At 35.8% G+C, this 20,615-nt stretch overlaps 1 protein-coding gene across 1 annotated transcript; it reads left to right on the forward strand.

Moving 5' to 3' along the window:
* The first annotated feature begins 14,274 nt into the window (after nucleotides 1-14,274).
* On the forward strand, nucleotides 14,275-16,540 carry LOC107780309 (BURP domain-containing protein 6). The gene is made up of 3 exons (XM_016600837.2): nucleotides 14,275-14,413; nucleotides 14,828-14,942; nucleotides 15,468-16,540. Exons 1-3 carry the CDS (start codon nucleotides 14,276-14,278, stop codon nucleotides 16,295-16,297), a joined length of 1,083 nt encoding a protein of 360 aa, XP_016456323.2. The 5' UTR covers nucleotide 14,275; the 3' UTR covers nucleotides 16,298-16,540.
* Nucleotides 16,541-20,615: the final 4,075 nt, after the last annotated feature.

Genomic DNA, 20,615 nt, shown 5'->3' on the forward strand with positions numbered 1-20,615 from the left:
AGGCCAACAACCACGGGTGCATTGATTGTGACGTGGTTCGAGATGTGTTTCCACGATGTTGCAATTCTTGATAAAAATAATAATAATAACAAAAGCGGTTAAAAGAAAATTCGCACATAGGTTCAATATGTATTAAATCAGATAATCAAGCCGAATATGACAGTTGAGCGACCGTGCTAGAACCACGGAACTCGGGAATGCCTAACACCTTCTCCCGGGTTAACAGAATTCCTTATCCGGATTTCTGGTTCGCGGACTGTAATACAGAGTCATTCTTTTCCTCGATTCGGGATTAAATTGGTGACTTGGGACACCCTAAATCTCCCAAGTGGCGACTCTGGAATAAACAAACAAATCCCGTTTCGATTGTCCTTTAATTGGAAAAAACTCCTACGCCCCTCGCGGGGACGGAAAAAGGAGGTGTGACAGCTCTGGCGACTCTGCTGGGGACAATACCCAGAACCACTGGTTCAGGGTTAGAAATTCGAGCTTAGATAAATTGTTATATTTGGTTTTATCTGATTTTGTTACATGTTTGGGATCAATGTGCTAAATGATGTGTTATACCGCTTTGATATTACTTGGACTATATATATAAATTGTGCCGAAACCCCTCTCTTCTCTCTCTTGAGGAGTGCACGCCGGTCGTGACTTCTTTCTGTTAGTGTCATATACCGAAATAGAACGAGGATTCGCAGGAGTTGCAAAACCGGATGGCCCTTTGGTTACCGGTACACAGCTCCCATCCTCGGCTCGAGTTGTCCGCTCGGGTAAGCCAGGTCTAGAACAAACTCCTAGGTTTTAAAACTTAGTATAACAAAGCCCCATGTCGGATCCCTAGTAGGAACGTTTATTTGCATCATGTGCATTTGACTTAGGGGACTCAACAAAGGGGTAATCCGTCTAGGACTAGCAACCTAAAATGAAAAGACCATCCTGCTGCATCCTGTTTGCTTTATGCATTTATTTGCTTCAGACTTGCATGCTGACCGGCTTCGAAAAATCTGGAATATTGGAAAATTGTGGGGAAAAAAAGAGTGAAGTAACAGTGTAGAGAGTTAATTGCCTATTTTAGAAAAAAACCAATGCCCCAAATACTGTCGAAATTCTGCCGAAATTTTTTTAAAAAAAAAATAAAAAGAAAATATTCTTTTTTATATAGTTTGTTTCACTCAAAAAGAAAAAGAAAAAATAGAAAAAGAGTCTTTTATTTTTGGTTTGGAAAATAGATTGGTCATTTTGGTGAAACGAAAAAGAAAAAAAATCTTCACTTTGTCTTGTTTTCAAAATAAAGAAAAAAAAAGAGAAAGAGAAGAAAAGAAAAATAGTTTGTCTTGCCATGAAAAATGAAAATGAAAAAAAGTCTTGTTTTTAAAATATTTTTTTAGTTATTTGTTTATGAAAATGCCAAAAATGAAAATAAAAAGAGTCGTGCGTTGAACGTGGTTTTATTATTTGTTGCAATATATATATATATATATATATATATATATATATATATATATATATATATATATATATATATATATAAATTCAAAAAGTATTTTTCTTTATTTCCTTTCTAGAAAAGTTTTTTTTAGACCCCCAATTTTCAAGAAAAAAAAATCCAAAAATATTTTCCATTATTGATGTCTTTAGAAAGTCTTTTTAATTGTTTTGTTTTTTTCAAAAAAAAAGAATAAAAGTAAAAATAAAAATATTTTCTTTTAATTTCTTCCAAAAATCCGAAAATATTTTCATTCTTCTTTCAAAATTGAAAAGAAAATTCAAAATTCAAAAATATTTTTTAGAAGCATTTCTTTCATTGAAAGTAAAATTCCAAAAAATATTTTCTTTCTTCTTTCAAAATTCAAAAAAAAAAATTAAAATTTTTTCTTTAGAAATCCTTCTTTGCAAAAATGCTCCCTTTCTTCTTTATAAGTCTTTCCTTCAAAACAAAATTAGTTTATTTACTTTATTCATGATCGCCCGAACTACGCGGGTTTGATTCTCACCGGATGTGAGATATGTAGGCAACCCTCATCGGGTCCAACCTCCCCTTTTGCTAAAATAGCCAAAAACAAATAAATAAATAAAAAAAAAACATGTCAAAATTTTAATTTTGTCATAAATAAGTCGGGTGATGTCCAACCTCCCCTTTTGCAAAAAATAGCAAAAAAAATAAATAAATATATATATGTCAAATTTTAATTTCATCATAAAGAAGTCGGGTGACGCTGTTTTGTCAAGATATAGCCGAATGTTCCCGAAAGGGACGCCGGAAGGCTGACTTTGCATAAATAGCCACCTTTTGGGTCATGTTTAAGATTTGGTCGAGTTGACCCACACAGCCTTAAAAAATCTTCGTCCCCGAGGCGTTGAAAGGCCGTGTTTGCAATATTGAGTTTTCTATTTTGAAAAACAATAAAAAGAGTCATAAATAAGTCGGTTGATGCTGTTTTTGTCAAAAATAGCCGAAAGGGTGACTTTGCATAAACAGCCACCTTTGGGTCATTGTTTCAGATTTGGTCCAGTTGACCCACATAGCCTTAAAAATCTTCGTCCCCGAGGCACTGAAGGGCCGTGTTTACAACACCTGGTTTTTATTTTAATTTGAAAAGAAAAAAAAACAAAGAGTCAGCAGTCAGGTGAATACCGTTTGGATTTTTAGTCAAAACAAGCCGAGCCAGCTTCGGCAGTGTCTTAAACCGTTCTTGCCGAAATAGCCTTAGAGTATCTTTCAGTTGTCGAAAGGCTATTTTCGTAAAAGAACGGACAAGTTTGTAAAGTGTCAGAAAATAATCCTCCCCGGCCTCAAAATTCATGTGAAATTTGGAAGGGGCCACATTTGCAAAAATAACCGTTTGGTTGCATTTGTCAAACGGAGAAAGGAAGTTGGCCGTTTGGTTTTGGAGTTTGTAAATCTTTTGATTAGAATATGTGGATTGTTTGATTTTCGAGTTTGTAGGTCATCTTTAAACCTTTGAAACCCAGTTTGTTTTAATAAGAAAATTGAAAATTCCAAAAAAACAAAAAAAAAACAAAAAAATGTTCATCTTTTATTGTGGCCGAACTACGAAAGGTCTGATTCATGCGGGATCATGATACGTAGGCAATCTCCATAAGATTCGACCACAACAAAAAAAATGAAAAAAAATCGAAAAAAAAGAAAGAAAAATGAAAAAAAAGAAAAAAAAGGGAAAAAGATGTTGTTAATAATGAGGACCGACTGAGTCCATTCTAACCTGTTTTGTTTTAAATCACAAAGAAAGTTAAGGTGGTTGGTTTGTGGTAAGCCGGAAACACTAGATCCAGGAAAACCTGATTGCAATCTAAGACAATGACACCCAGAATATCGCGCAGAATCCTTTACCTGCACATCATGATACACACTTTGCGGGGATGAGGCCTGATGACAGAATCACTCGAATCCTATTGGGAACTTGTTAACTAAGGTTGATGATATTGAAGTTGGCAATGGTCTGGGCAATACTGATGCGAAGCTCAGTGGCTAAGATGTCAGTTTTGATAAAGTGGGAGGACGCTCCGTTCCTTGGTTAGCAAGAGAGAAGCTTTTGGTGGCTTATTTTGTTGTCATTTCTGTTGTCCGGATTATTTTTAGGGTTGTAATCTGGATATTGACTTGTGCCAAACTTCCTCTTATCTTTCCATTTTGTCATAGCGGTTTGTTTAAGTTTTGTCCAGGTTGTTTCGGGATTTTATTCTGGTTTGTTTTTGTTTGTCTTGTTAGTCAAACCATTTCACCGTTAGTCTAATGCAAATCCGGTCTTTTATTATTTCTAGTCATCTTTTTTTAGTCCTTTTTATCATTTTTGTTCAGCGCCGATTCTAGTGACATGACATGCGCACACAGTTTGGGCCTAATCTTAAAAGTTAATCATAAAACCCCGGAAAGGTGATCAGAACATTTAAAGGAAATAAGAACGGTTTGAGAGTATTCGGAGCTCGAGTCATGTGGAACTAGGGCAAGTAAAACACAAAGAAAACCATTAAAAGCAAGATTCGCCTTTCATGATAATGAGAGTGAGAGTGTCGCCCAACGGTGCTTTAGAAATAACAAATGAAAAAGCAAATGTTTAATATAATTGTCAAGTCCAGCACCATCAGAAGAGACTACAAATCTTTGTTTAAATTGTGTTGTTTGCACTTAGCATGTTTTGAAGACTGGAATGACGAAGACATTTTATTTTGCTATCTAAACACTTTATCCTTCGTTACCCCTTTTGAGCCTTGTTTACTTTTCTTTCGTACCCCTCGTTCGGAATCAGTAGCAATGACTAGAAAACACAAGCATGGCAGGTAAAGAAAAGAAAAGAAAAAAAGAAGAAAAAAAAAGAAAGAAAAGAAAACAACAAAACGATAAAAGAGAAATGAGAAAAAGAAAGAAAAGAAAAGAAAATAATAGGTAAATGAAAAAAGAGGAATTGGGAACTACGTTTGACCTGATTCCTCAAAGAGGATACGTAGGCGCTTCACGGCTCGGTCATAGGGTGCATAATGTGCATAGTGTAACATAGTATAACGAAAATAAAAATCCCCAAGCAAGAAACTGGGGCAAGAGTTGCGCTTGTTGTACGCAAATATGGTTCCGAAGGTTGTAATTTTGAACCCCAAATTTATTTTGTTTTTGAGCCTTTAATACCCTTTCTTTCTAGCATATCCAAAACCTCACATTACGGTCCAAAGAAAGACCTTCTGATAAGTCTTCAAAAGATGCCAAGTCAGACAAATGAGAGTCTTACCGGTGAACATAACACTCTGTTCCACAGCAGAAAGGACTCTAATCCCCAGCAGAGAGATTCATATCGGCAACACTCCAAATGGTCTAAGTCAGGAAGGAACAAGCGCGAGGCCAGTGTCAAAAAGATATCCCCAGCAAAAGGGAATTGACAAAAAGGATTGACGAGTGTCAAGAGGGATATCCTTGCCGAAATCAAAGGTTATAAACCTCAAGGCCGAGGCCCGTGGACAAAGCAAGGAGAGCAATGAACATGATTTGGGAAATTCATACGAGACTAAAAGGTCGGGGAAATGCAAGTTTCCGAGCTATGCCACAAAAGAAGAGGGATATCCCCAGCAGAAAGGGATTATCCCCAGCAAATAATATCATCCCCAACAAGTTTTGGAATGCAAAGCAGGGAAGGAGAAAGGGAAAAGCCATCCCAGTGGAGTATCACAACCAACTACCGCGTTTTAAACTAACAAATTTTGTTTGATGTGAAACAGGTAAAGGAAATGGCATTGATGACAGAAATGTATGCCACGAGGGAGATTATCAAACTAGGGCAAAAAATTTTCCTTTCATTTAGAAAATTTTCTGGAAGCCAGGCACCAAGTCATGCCACAAGTCAGGCACCAGTCTCAAGGGAAGTGGTCTTTGAACCAGTGTTACCCCCAGCATAATAAGTTTTAATAAAGGAAGTTGTTCCCCAGCGAACGGAACAAAAGGATGAAACTTGTGCTCGGAAAAAGCAAAAGGCCAGTGTCATTCCCAGCAGCCTTCCGAAGAGTGAAGCACTAGTTTTGAAGGAATCAAAATCCCCCAGCAGTGTTATCCTCGACAGCATTATCCCCAGCTGATAACATTTTATCTCCCAACAGGTAAGTAAATAATTTCCCAGCAGTGTTATCCCCAGCAGTTTCGAGGGAAGACAACACGGGTAAGTAAATAATTTAGGAAGAAGGAAATGGTTCACGCATAGGAGACGCACTTCCTAAATTAAGATTTCATTCATAGGAGACGCACTTCCTAGTTTAAAATCATTAAAATTTCACCCATAGGAGACGTACTTCCTAAGTTTATTTTACCCATAGGAGATGCACTTCCTAAATTTATTTTCATGCATAGGAGACGCACTTCCTAAATTATTTTTACCCCATAGGAGACGCACTTCCTAAGTGTATTTTTACCTCATAGGAGACGCACTTTCTAAGTTTATTTTTACCCAAGGAGACGCACTTCCTAAGTTTATTTTTACCCCATAGGAGACGCACTTCCTAAGTTTATTTTACCCATAGGAGATGCACTTCCTAAGTTTATTTTCATGCATAGGAGACGCACTTCCTAAATTATTTTCATTCATAGGAGACGCACTTCCTAGTTCAAAACCATTACCCCATAGGAGACGCACTTCCTAAGTTTATTTTTACCCAAGGAGACGCACTTCCTAAGTTTATTTTTACCCCATAGGAGACGCACTTCCTAAGTTTATTTTTACCCCATAGGAGACGCACATCCTAAGTGTATTTTTACCCCATAGGAGACGCAATTCCTAAGTGTATTTTTACCCCATAGGAGACGCACTTCCTAAGTTTATTTTTACCCCATAGGAGACGAACTTCCTAAGTTTATTTTTACCCCATAGGAGATGCACTTCCTAAGTGTATTTTTACCCCATAGGAGACGCACTTCATAAGTTTATTTTTACCCAAGGAGACGCACTTCCTAAGTTTATTTCACCCATAGGAGACGCACTTCCTAAGTTTAATTTCATGCATAGGAGACGCACTTCCTAAATTATTTTCATTCATAGGAGACGCTTTCTAGTTTAAAATCATTAAAGTTTTACCCATAGGAGACGCACTTCCTAAGTTTATTTTACCCATAGGAGACGCACTTCCTAAGTTTAAATTTCATGCATAGGAGACGCACTTCCTAAATTAAGATTTCATGCATAGGAGACGCACTTCCTAAATCAAGATTTCATTAATAGGAGCGCACTTCCTAGTTTAAAATCATCAAAGTTTTACCCCTAGGAGACGCACTTCCTAAGTTTAATTTCATGCATAGGAGACGCACTTCCTAAATTATTTTCTTTCATAGGAGATACACTTCCTAGTTCAAAATCATTAAGGTTTCACCCATAGGAGACCCACTTCTTAAGTTTATTTTTACCCCAGGAGACGCACTTCCTAAGTTTATTTTACCCATAGGAGACGCACTTCCTAAGTTTATTTTCATGTATAGGAGACGCACTTCCTAAATTAAGTTTTCATTCATAGGAAACGCACTTCCTAATTCAAAATCATTAAAGTTTCACCCATAGGAGACACACTTCCTAAGTTTATTTCACCCATAGGAGACACACTTCCTAAGTTTAATTTCATGCATAGGAGACGCACTTCCTAAATTATTTTCATTCATAGGAGACGCACTTCCTAGTTTAAAATCATTAAAGTTTTACCCATAGGAGACGCACTTCCTAAGTTTATTTTACCCATAGGAGACGCACTTCCTAAGTTTAAATTTCATGCATAGGAGACGCACTTCCTAAATTAAAATTTCATGCATAGGAGACGCACTTCCTAAATTAAGATTTCATGCATAGGAGACGCACTTCCTAAATTAAGTTTTCATTAATAGGAGACACACTTCCTACTTTAAAATCATTAAAGTTTCACCCCTAGGAGACGCACTTCCTAGTCTGGTTCATTTAAGTTCATTTGTAGGAGACGCACTTCCTAGTTTGAATCATTGAAGTTTCACCCCTAGAAAATGCATTTCGTAGTTTGGGTCGTTCAGGTTATATTTTGATTTAGGAGAAGCACTTCCTAAAAATGAGAGTTTACTACTAGGAGACACACTTTCTGATTTTGGTTCATACAAGTTTTACTCGTAGGAGATGCACTTCCTAGTTGGGTTCATCGGCCCTCAAAATAGGATATGTTGGGTTCATCCGCCCTCGAATAGGATATGTTGGGTTCATCCGCCCTCAAAATAGGATATGTTGGGTTCATCCGCCCTCGAATAGGATATGTTGGGTTTTCCGCCCTCAAATAGGATATGTTGGGTTCATCCGCCCTCAAAATAGGATATGTTGGATTCATCCGCCCTCGAATAGGATATGTTGGGTTCATCCGCCCAAACATATTGATTAGGTGATTGGTTATAGCTGATGGGGTAGTTTGGTAAATTGCAGTACGTTCAGGGGTAAAATGGTAATTTCAATAAGGTCGGAGGGGTATTTTGGAATTAAACATTTGAACAATTATTTAATATAATGGGGGACAAGACATAATGTAGTGAGGTGGGAATAATGTAATTATTTATGTTAAGCATGAGGGACAAGATGTAATGGATTGGGGTTGATATAATTATTTAATATAGTGGGGAACAAGACATAATGTAGTGGGGTGGGAATAATGTAATTATTTATTTTAAGCATGGAGGACAAGGGTTTAAAATAAAGAAAACATTAAGTAGTGGGGACAAAGCATGCAATTGGGGGAATATTTCGGGTTGGAGATTCAAGACAAGAGTCTTGTTATAAATAGAGTTATTTGACACATTTTAAAGAGGACTAGGACTTGAACTTGAAAGACTTACTTAGAGAGAGAGAAAGGAAGAAACTTTAGAAGAAGAAAAAAGTTGAGGGAGTTGACTGAATTTTGAGAAATCAAAATTTGAGAGTAAAAGAGAAAGACAATTTGAACTTTCACTTGAATAATTTCTGTTTGCCTTTCCTTGAGTGTTATTCAAAATCAGTAAACTATTGCATCTTGTATCCGCCTCTCTTCTGCTTTGACTGCGATTGCATTTTGGTATTGCTGATTTTTCAATCTGTTACTGGGTTATTCTACTGGTCGTTATTGGTTTTGCGTTGTTGCTGAATCTGCTATTGCTGTGTATTTACACTACTGTTGCTTCTACTGATCTTCATCTTCTTTCCTTACTTTCCGAATACCAGGTACACAAACTGATACACTGGTTCATCTTGTAAGCCACTCGAAGCATGAATGCAAAAATGAGAAAGATTTGAAGTTGTAGTTTAATGTAGTCTTTTCTTTCTTTTACCGTCTGTACATAGAACATTATATCCGTTGTCCATGTAAACTCTTTAAACGACTCACTTTCGAAACTTGACAATAATAACTAGAAAGTATGTAAATAAAGTAGGACCTTTTCTTCATTTATTTTAAGAAAACGAAAAAAATAGAAAATGTAGTCATGCTAAGATTATCCTTTTAAAAATAATGAGACGAGCCTCGCCAAATAAAAAATGCAAATTGCAGGGCCCTCAATAATTGGTCATAATAAATACTTAGAATTTGGGATGGACTGTTTAGTGAATTTCACTGCCTTCCCCAAAGATAATAACGTGCTAGACTCTTTAGACGCGATTTAATTAAATTACATTCTTAAACTCGGGTGCACATTTATGTGACCCAAATCCAAATCTCAGCGGAGTCGAAATGTGTCTCTAATCATGGGTACATTGATTGTGATGTGGTTCGAGATGCGTGTCCATGACGTTGCAAATTCCTTTTAAAAAAAATAAGAATGAGATGAGTCTCGCCGAATAATAATACAAAATTGTCGGGCCCTCAGTAAATATTTGCTTTAAAATTGCTTAGATTCTGGGACGGGCCGTTTAGCAAATTTCACGACCCTACCCAAAAAATAATGATACGCTAGTCGTGTTAGGCGCGTATTTAATAATGTTAGCTTCTTAAACTTGGGTGCACATTTATGTGACCCAAATCCAAATCTCAACAGAGTTGAAATATGCCAACAACCACGGGTGCATTGATTGTGACGTGGTTCGAGATGTGTTTCCACGATGTTGCAATTCTTGATAAAAATAATAATAACAACAAAAGCAGTTAAAAGAAAATTCGCACATAGGTTCAATATGTATTAAATCAGATAATCAAGCCGAATATGACAGTTGAGCGACCGTGCTAGAACCACGAAACTCGGGAATGCCTAACACCTTCTTCCGGGTTAACAGAATTCCTTATCCGGATTTCTGGTTCGCGGACTGTAATACAGAGTCATTCTTTTCCTCGATTCGAGATTAAATTGGTGACTTGGGACACCCTAAATCTCCCAAGTGGCGACTCTGAAATAAATAAACAAATCCCGTTTTGATTGTCCTTTAATTGGAAAAAACTCCTACGCCCCTTACGGGGACGGAAAAAGGAGGTGTGACATCCATTTCGTGGATCCATGGTCTCCCAAGAATCATGTTGTAAGCCATCTCCATATCTACCACCTAGAACTTTGTATCTCTAACGACTCCTTCAGCGAATGTGGTGAGTGTTACCTCTCATTTCGTGAGGACACTAGAATTATCAAATCCAGATAGAGTATGTGCCTTTGGTATCACTTTGTCTTCAGCTTGCATCTCACGTAATACTCTCAGTAAAATAATGTTCACGGAACTACCTGGATCAATCAAAACTTGTTTCACATTAGTATCATATATAATTAAAGATATTACCAATGCATCATTATGAGGGGTTAATACGCCATCTGCATCTGCGTCATTGAATGTAATGTTGTCTTCCTCTAAAACATGCCGCACCCGGTTTCCCTTGGGTAATTGTTACTTTGAAAATTTTGTTAGCTGCCGTATATGATATACCCTTGACGTCTTCACCCCCACTTATAACGTTGATAGTTCTTTTAAGAGAAGGTGGTTTTGGGGGCTCCTGCATGTTCTTTATGTAAGCTTGCTTGCCTTTCTCACTGAACAACTCAGTAAGATACCCTTGTTTTAATAAATGATCAACTTCACTTTGTAAAACTCTGCAATCTACTGTTTTATGTCTGTGGTCATTATGAAACTCGCACCAATGGTCAGGGTTGCGCTTGTTTGGGTTCGATCTCATTTCCTTTGGCCATCGAACCTTATCTCCCATGCTTCTCAAAACGGCTACGAGCTCGGAGGTTCTGATGTTTAAGTTGTAACCACCGAATTTCGCTTTTAAATTTCTATCATCATCTCGTGACTCATAGTTATTTCGCTCGTTCCTGAATCTTGATGAAGAACCTGATTCTCTGTTTCTTGATTTGTGATCGTACCTTTGATTACCCTGCTTTGACCGTGAATCCTTTCCCGCAGGTCCTATGTGAGGCTCGTACCTATTTTTACCGGATCTTTTTTCGGTCTCCGCACGTCTCGAACTTACCTTTTCTTCTTTTTGAAATCGTGGAACAATATCTGCCTCAATCCTCAGCTTCGTGCTATACCTGTTATAAACATCATTCCACGTTGTAGCTGGGAATTCTGGAAGGTTTTCCTTGAGCCTCCTAGTAGCTTCTGAGCTTTTTTCATTCAAATTACTTGTGAAAGCTATAGCTGCCCAGCTGTCAGGTACACGCGGCAATGTCATTCTTTCTCGTTGAAATCTTTCCACGAATTCTCTAAGTAGTTTTGAGTCCTCTTGCTTGATTTTGAAAATATCCTCCATTCTTTTCTCTACTTTTTGAGCTCCCGAGTGTGCTTTGATGAAAGAATCTGCAAGCTCAGCAAAAGAATTTATAGAATTTTCGGATAAAAGAGAATACCATGTTAGCGCTCCTTTGGTGAGCGTTTCACCAAATTTTTTGACTAATACTGATTCAATCTCCTGCTTAGTCAAATCATTGCCTTTTACACCCGTCGTGAATGCAGTCACGTGATCTCGTGGGTCTGTTGTTCCATCATATTTTGGAATATCTAGCATTTTGAACTTTTTTGGAATTGGGAGTGGAGCAGCACTAGGCTTCCAGGGTTGTTGTGAACATCTATCCATATCTACCCCTTTGATTATGGGCGGCACCCAGGGTATCTGCTTTATGCGCTCACTTTGCTCATTGAGCTGTTTCTGCAAGGTTAGTACTAAGTTTTGTAAATTTGAATTAACTAAATTACCTGGTTCTCCATCCTGCGATTCACTGGGGCTTCCATCGTTGCCTGAATTAACAAGCTTGGAACGAGGGTTCTCCAGAGTGTTGTTATTTGGAGTAGGTGTGGGGGGTGCAACAGGTAACTGGCTAACCAAGGCCTGAACGGCTTTATTGACCTGTGCGGTAATAAGTTTTTGCAAAGCCTCATCCATAGCTTCAACATTTTCGAATTGAGCCTGTCCATCAGTATGAGATCCCTCGGGAATGCCTTCACGAGATTGCCGAGGAGAGCCTTGTGGAGAAATAATCATTGCGTTATTTTCCTGAGGGTCTCTCTGAAGTTGTTGGTTTATTTGGTTTTCTTGTTTTCCTTGAATGTTGTCATTGTTGTTCGACATAGTTGATGCAACAAGGAAAGTTAAGCGAAAAGAAAATAGATTATCAGATTCCCGGTAACGAAACCAATTTGTTTAACCAAAAAATAAAATTTTAGTCAAAGCTAGAATTTAGAAGAACACGGGTTACTGATAATCAAAAGAGTGTATACAAGGAAGTAATTTAGGTAGCAAGAGAGTAATCAAGAGAAAAACAAGTAAACCAAAGTTTATATCAATAGTATTTCATGTCCCCACAATGATCAGATGTTTCCCTTTTATAGATATCTTGGAGATATACGTTTTGCCCAAATCATAATGAGGCTATTATGAGTAATTAAAGACATTTAATGCTACGTTACATAATCATTAAATTCAATACAAATTCTCTAATGTATTCCACATTTAATGCCTATTAAATGCCGTATCTACACTCTTTTCTATTGTCAGATTCATTCCTTTTGATTCTCGGACATAAATGACTTAGATAGGTACGAGTGGTATTCCACATTTAATGCCTATTAAATGACGTATCTGCACTCTTTTCTATTGTCAGATTCATTCCTTTTGATTCTCGGACATAAATGACTTAGATAGGTACGGGTGCTGGGTTATTTGTATTCCTGCTCGTGCCTCTTCCTCTGCCATTTGCTCGTATCTGTTGCAACTCGTGCCTCTTGGATAGTTATAATTCTTTGACCATTTAACCAATCTACGTGTTTCGACACGTATTCGACACATCACCTTTATATTTAAATACAATTTTTTCCAATACACTTACCTTCTTGGCTTTAAGTTCTATAAGATAGAACTTAAAGTTGAAAACTAGATTTGATTATAATTTTAAGTGAAATAATCTTTTTTTACTTACAAAAAATAATTTTTTTTTTCCAAATAGGAGTAAAATTTATGTCCAAATGAAATTTAAATTTTTAACTTACCAACAAGTTTTGTGGTGGAGTGGTAAGTACTCTTTCATCCTTAACCAGAGGTCTCGGGTTCGAGTCTCTGGATATAGAGTTGCCTTTGTTAGGGAGCATTTTACCCCCAATGAAGAACTTCCCGGTAAGAATCCGAATTTAGTTGGGCCCCAATGTGAATACCAAACATCGGATAGAAAACCCAAAAAAAAATAACTTCAACTTCAAAATATTCATTCTTTCAGTTTCAACCAAATGCTATCCAAACGGGCAATAGTTTTTTGGAGTAAATTTTGAATACAAACAGAAGTTATCTGCAAATCTGTTAACCCCCACCACACTCAAAAGGATACTGTTAAATTGAATTAATTCCGCATGCAACGCATGACCACAACCAAATTCGTAAGTTGAGGATGAGAATACCGATTGCAATTGGACCTATCACGAAAATGACCGCTGACCAATGACCACAACCAAATTCGTAAGCTAAAAATAAATACTCGCTCCGTTTTAATTTATGTGAATCCATTTAACTGGGTACAGAGTTTAAGAAAATAGAGAAAACTTTTGAACTTATGGTGTAAAATGAAACACATATATTTTGTGTGGCTATAAATCATTGCATAAAAGTAAATTGTTTCCAAATAAGGAAATGAATCATTCTTTTTGACACAGACCAAAAAGAAAATAAGTTTACGTAAATTGAAACGGAAGGAATATTATAATTTCAGAGGGAGTATTATAATTTCATAGTTGATTGATATAATTAATGTCATTCTAGAGATAGTCCATGCAGCCATGCTGCCACTCGAAGAGAGTTTATGGCAATAATTTTAGCAATTTCAAGTTGCAACTTAGGCGCCGCCACCTTTGACTATATTTTCTAATTTGCCAAGTAATTGTAGTTGGCTTTGCCTGACAAACACTAGTAATAATTGCTTTATTCATCTCAATTTATGTAACTGAGAACGGGATTTTAAAAAAACTTTTAAATCTTTGGATCTAAAACAAGCTAGAAATATTTGTGTTGTTTTATAATATCTTTATTAAGGCTAAATAAAAAATCTTAAACTAAATTATAGTTAAATATATAAAAGTATCATTTTTATTCAAACTAATATCATCACATTAATAGAGACAAGAAAAGAATATCTAATAGTACTTTGTTTCTTTTTTTTTGCTGTCAAAGCTATCTGATATACTTAATTGATAGAGGATGTACCTTCCACATTTAATAGTATGTCCAATATCTAGAGGGTTCAACTCAAAGGATAATAATTGATGTCAGCGCTTCATTAATTGCTCTAATTAAAGGAGGAGAAATAATATTTAATTACCGTTTTCAGTAAGTGGTAATGTATTATTCTATGCCTATAAATAGAGGAAGATTATGTTCTGTGTTCCATCCAAGCCTGTGCCTTCAGTCCTTTAGCTATTTCTACAATATCTCATATTCAAAGTTTCCAATGAAGTTTCAGCTACTCTACTCGCTCTCCATTTTTTTGGTGAGCAGCAATTTTGTATAGTTTTCATCTTATACTTGCAAAAGCACTAAAAAATTTAAGGGTCCTTATACAAATAGCAGGCCAATTTTATTATTTATTTTTGTGGATGGTTTACATAGATTATATGATTATACACATATTATACATGAATGATACATAATATTACATATTATCCGGGTATTTTAATTTAATCGATTGGATGGATGACTATTTAGGTTAGTTCTTCAATTTTAAAAGAGTTTTCAAGAAAGTTTGTGATTATCGTAGGATGCTTCAGTCAACTCACTTATATGCTCATACTCTTGACAAATTAATCAAAGTATCTGAAAATAGAAAAGCTTCATTATATTTTGCATATTGTTTACGTGGGAGCTAGATAATAATATAAAGAAAATTGTTTCTTGTTGAATGTAGCTTGCTTTTGTAGCATGTGTATGTTATGCAGCTATATCTCCGGAGGTTTATTGGAAAGTAAAATTGCCTCATTCTCCAATTCCCAAAGTCATCAAAGATTTGCTTCCTCAATCAGGTTGGTCTTAATTCAAAGGGGTTCTTTTTTTTTTTTTGTCAAATGAGTAAAGTTTAGTGACCACACGTTAACTTATTCTTTGTTTTTACATGTCGAGTGAAAGTACAAAAATTTCTATAACTTCCATTATTTGTGTCGTTTGACTTGTCTTCCAAATATGTCTCTATGCATGTTACTTAATTGTATTTGTATCATTGGGTGTTTTTAAGCTACTTTAGCTATGGTCAAAAGTTTAATTATCTGGAATATTTATTTAACTTCTTTGCAATTTTATTTTCAAAGCATTATAGTTTTACTACTTCATTGCATTTTTTATCTCTCTGTTATATATCCAACTTTACATATTTATTCATCAGAGTTTATAGATTTAATCCAATTTGAAAAAGCCAAACTAACTGAATTGTCTATATTGCTCAATTAACTATACTCATATGACCAGTACATGACGTTTCCAAGTGGACATATTACATGTTAATGTTTCTAGAGCTCATTTCTAAGAGAAAAATGACTGTCATTATATTGCAGAGGATGACGTTCACACTAAAGAAAAAGTTTACTATGGTTTACACCAGCATGGAGCCTGGATTTTTCATGATGCTACCGAGGATGAGATACGTGAGATCAAAAAGCAAAGCCCAAACGTGAATGAGCTCCAACATGTAAATGAAGGAAGCAATGCCAACAGTCATTTTCAAGATAATTTGCTTTACAAACCTTACTTCTTAGAAAAGGATTTGGAGAAAGGAAGAGTCATCAACTTTCCCTCTTTGAAAAATAAAAATGAAGCACCCTTTTTGCCTCGCCAATATGTGGAATCGATTCCCTTCTCGTCGAAAAAACTCCCAGAAATTCTGAACCATTTCTCAATAGATAGCAGCTCAAAGGACGCTCAAACAATAGAGGAAACAGTCAAAGTTTGTGAAGAGCCAGCGATGAAAGGAGAGAGGAGAAAGTGTCCAACTTCTTTGGAGTCTATGGTAGATTTCAGTTTGTCTATGCTTGGAACAAATAATATTCATGTATTTACAACAGAGGTAGAAGGGGAAAATCAAATGTTGCAGAAATACACCATTGAAGAAGTTCAACAGTTAGCTGATGGGGTTAACATGATATGCCACAAACTTAATTATGCATATGCAGTGCACTTTTGCCATGGTGGAGGAATAACCAAGACATTTATGGTATCTATGATTGGTGCTGATGGAACAAAGGTCAAAGCAGTATCAATATGCCACAAAGATACATCTCTTTGGAACCCAAAAGGATTGCCTTTTGTAGTGCTTAAGGCTAAGCCTGGAACTACCGGTATTTGTCATTTCCTTCAAGATGATCAGATTGTTTTTTCTCCCTTCTAAAGAAGCCTAATAAAGGTTTGAGCCAGTCCCGGATCGTAAATATACTTACCCGTGCTAGGTGTTTACACCAAATTAAGCAATTCAGCTTTAGCAGTTAAAGCTAAAGTGATAGTAGGTCTGTGTATGAAGAATGCTTATTTTGCATTCATAAGTTTGATATTGTTTCACGGTGGTTGTCTTTTTCTTTCTGTAATGTATCTTTATTTTATAATAATAAATGCAAATGATTAGGGCTTAAAGGTATTTTTTTTTTTTTTTTCAATTCCCAGTCAGTGATCAATAGCCTTGTGAAAAGTTTTCGAGCTGCTGCGAGTATGTTGCAAAAATTCAACTTTAGAATTCTCAGTTGATTGTTAAAATTTTGAAACGTCTCCATATGCACATGTACTAAGTGAAATATATTTCAATTATGCAACAATTTTAATACCAGGAAATGAATGTTTTGGATGTGGCTAGTTGGAATAGAGCTGTCATATGCAAGCTTATGTTGAATTTGTGTACCAACAAAAAGACCCCTTGTGGGTAAAATAGGTTTACACTTACTATATAAAAGAGCAGCAAGCCTGAAATAATGCACCAAAACAAGCCTCATAGGTAGTGCAATGACCTATGACAATGTGGGAAGCTGAGTTTCAGGCAACGACAATCTTCTCTATTAAGAATATGTATGTCAGGATTAATGTGAGGAGTAAAAGATTAAACTACTCTTAATTAAATATTGTAGCATAATTTAATGTGAGGAGTAAAAGACTTTTTAGGGATACGTACATAAGGATAATTTTGGGAAAACAAATTGTATTTTTTCTTGATTGTATAAATAGACACTTATTTTTTACCAAAATAAAAAAGGCAAATTGATCACTTATTGTGGACTGGAGGGAGTACTCGTAATGAGATTAGTAGCACATGGAAAGTTGAATACCAGGGATAGGTTGATACAATAGGGTTGAGTGTTACCACAAATTAAAACTGTCCTCTATGTATTACTGAAACTGAAAATATAGCACATCTATCCTTTCAATGTGACTAGTCTGCACATATCTGGAATAAGACCTTACAATGAGTGGCGACGCTAGGAATTTCTCCAACGGTGTTCAAATTTAAAAGAAGTGAAAAAACTTCCCGACAAAGGGTGTTCAATATGTGTTATATACCTCTAAAACGCAATATTTTACCTATGTACACAGTGCAATTTTTTGACGAAAGGTGGTCAGTTAACAACCCTTATCACCATGTGGCTTCGCCACTTCTTACAATGGCAAGGTATAAAAAGGATGGCGCCGGACTGGCATGATGAGTTGAAGTGGGCTGAGGTCTATGCAAAAGGGAGAGAAGCTGAGGCAACGGTGTATAGACTGGCTCTAGTAGCACGCTTGTACTACATCTGGAGAGAAAGGAATCTCAAAATATTTCAAAAGCAAGCAGTTGTCTCTCACAATTGAGCAGCTCAATCGCGTACCTGCTACTGGTTTCCAACAACATACGCAGTTAAGTTATGGGTGCCGAAAAATAAAGGAGAAAAAGTAAAGGGAGAAAAAAGTCGTGAGGTATTCACGAGAAAGAATAGGGAGTTAAAAATCTAAAGAACAGTTAAACATGGATGTAAATTTTAGATGGTTCTCGTTAGAGAGCATCTTTCTTTGGTTGTATATTTAAATCAATCCTAAGGTTATTATTTGAGTTCAAATCTAACATGGTCAAATAGTTCAATGATAGACCTTGATTAGCTAATTTCACGCGGAAGTGTTGTTATTTGTACACCAGAAACCATATACGTAATAAAACTAATTTTAAATGAAAAAGCTTAACAATTGACTCCTTTTTCACGTGGAAGTGAAAACTCCTTTTTCCCGAGTTTGAGCCCTATAGGAAATGTTTAAGTAAATACATCATATTTTCACCAACTTAACAGACATCAGCGCGTGTTCTAATTCGATAAGAAATTGAACTATGGTAGTAAGAAAGAAGAAACCGAGGAGAAACCTGTGATGCACTTCTGAGACAAATAGAAACTTAGGAACTTCAAGAATAGATTGAGATGAGAGAACGATTGCATATATTTCCTGAAAGCTGAAGAAACATGCGATTAGCTCCCTACCGATGAGATAGAATTAGTAGTCGTAATGTTTGCCTTTAAGATATGGCGCCATGCCGCCATTACTTTTATAATCGTATCACAAGAAATTGCAAAAAATTCAAGCTAAAAAGAGATGGTTGCGTCATTCCAGGATTATGACTCTTATTTTTTACCACTTGGGCAAGGATTATGTAGTGACAGAAGCTTTGAGCCGAATCCCAATGGACAATTTATCCCATTCTGCTCTTACAAAAAGAGGGTCAATTGGTTTTTTGGCTCTTTAAACTTGTTTTTAGTTTTATGATCCTATCCTTTCTTTTTCTTTTTTACACATGAGAGATTTAATTTTACATATAAGAAATCTGTCTTATACACATAAAAGATCTAAAATAGTCATTTTTTTAAATTCAAAATTGTAATAGGACATAATGTACCAGTAGCTAGATGGGTGTCAAATGAACAGGGCTAATTTTGAACGAGTCAAAACGGACCGAATCAATAAATGAGGGGTTATTACTTAAGCTGAGAAGGACTGGATCAAGATGCTCTAAAATATAGGTCATAGCCAAGGCCGCCCAACTCTTACTAAGCTTTAATTAATGTGTGCTATTTTCTTATGAATGGTTTAGTCAAATAGAAAGAAAAAAAAATCTTTTGTAATGGTCATATATAACTTATCAAACAAAAAAAAATTATTTTAAAGGTAAAATACATGGACAGTCCCCTAAACTAGTCCATATTGCATTTAGACACTTCAACTGAGACAATTACCTATTGAACACCTAAATTCTATCTGGAAAAAAACTAAAGTGAAGTGGCAAAATAGATGATAAATGAGAAAGAGTTTTTGGTCGGAACCCAATCTATCCCGCAAGATCTGTTTTCTTAAGCATGTTTCACCGCATAACTTGACAGAGCATTTGCATCTATACCCGTTTTTTGGATCACGTTTTAATTTGTGTCCACTTTGCAAAAAAAAAAAATAGCAAGCGTACCCACTTTTTCGCGTAAATACAGCATACGAGGCTGAAGTAGCAAAGACAATCACGCAAAACTTCAGCATTCTAGTAAACGGGCCTGAAGTAACAAAAATTACTGAACCAAGTGTGCTGAAATTTTTGTTTGTAATTGTTGAACTTAAGCATAACAATTGATGTTTTATTCTCTATCTGCTGAAGTTTTTGTTTGTAATTGCTGAACTTAAGCATAATAGCTGATGTTTTGTTCTCTATTTGCTGAAGTTTTTTTGTCCTGGATTCATTAGTTAAGCTTTTTCAAAAGTTCATTTATAAAAACTTCAACATTAAATAAACTAAAGTTTTTTTTTGTCGTGGATTCATTAGTTTTGTCATTAAGCATTTTCAAAAACTTCAGCATCTTCTGCTGAAGTTATTTAGTTCATTTATAAAAACTTCAGCACTAAATAAGCTGAAATTTTTTTTGTCCTGGATTCATTAGTTTTATCATAAAGCTTTTTCAAAATCTTCAGCAAAAGATGATGAAGTTAGTTAGTTCATTTGTAAAAACTTCAGTACTATATAAGCTGAAATTTTTGAAAAAACTTTCTAACATACTAGATAAATAATCAGATTGCTAACAATATCTAAATCATAAATTTTGGAAATAATAAACGTAAAAAGAACAGAATTATCATGAAAAGAATCACTAAGTGTTACCTTAAACCTCCCGTACGTGGAAATATTCACAAATTATTGTCTACTAACTTGCGTAATTATTTATAATTTATTTTTAAATAATCTGATAAACATACTTATGGCAATCATCCCATAAACTGAAGTTTCGTAGCAACACCAACAGCAGCAGAAGACAGAAGAAGAAGAAAAAGAAGAAGAAAACGAAAGAGTAGGAGGAGAAAGAGGTTGAAATTGTTTAAAAAGTGAATACAAGTTAAAAAAATTTTTAAAAAATGGGTATAAGTTAAATGGGGGCGACCAAATAGGATGCCCGTGCAATTTTTACTACCTTGACCCTAACAGCGAGCGCTAAGTTCTTAGGGATAGGAGATGCATATAATAGCTCTACCATTCATTAGAATATAACTGAAGCACTTGTTAAGAAAGACATTGAACAAAAGGGTTCACCTGCGTAATAGATTTTCCTCCCATATAGCTCATGGTTTTCAGGAGATAAAAACGCAAAAAGGGCGACTTTCAGAAGAACTAGAGGGGATGGACATTGATGTGTCTTATCTTAAAGAGAGTAGGGAACAGACGGGAAGAC

The sequence above is a fragment of the Nicotiana tabacum genome, chromosome 3 (assembly GCF_000715075.1).
Source record: "Nicotiana tabacum cultivar K326 chromosome 3, ASM71507v2, whole genome shotgun sequence".
NCBI lineage: Eukaryota > Viridiplantae > Streptophyta > Magnoliopsida > Solanales > Solanaceae > Nicotiana > Nicotiana tabacum.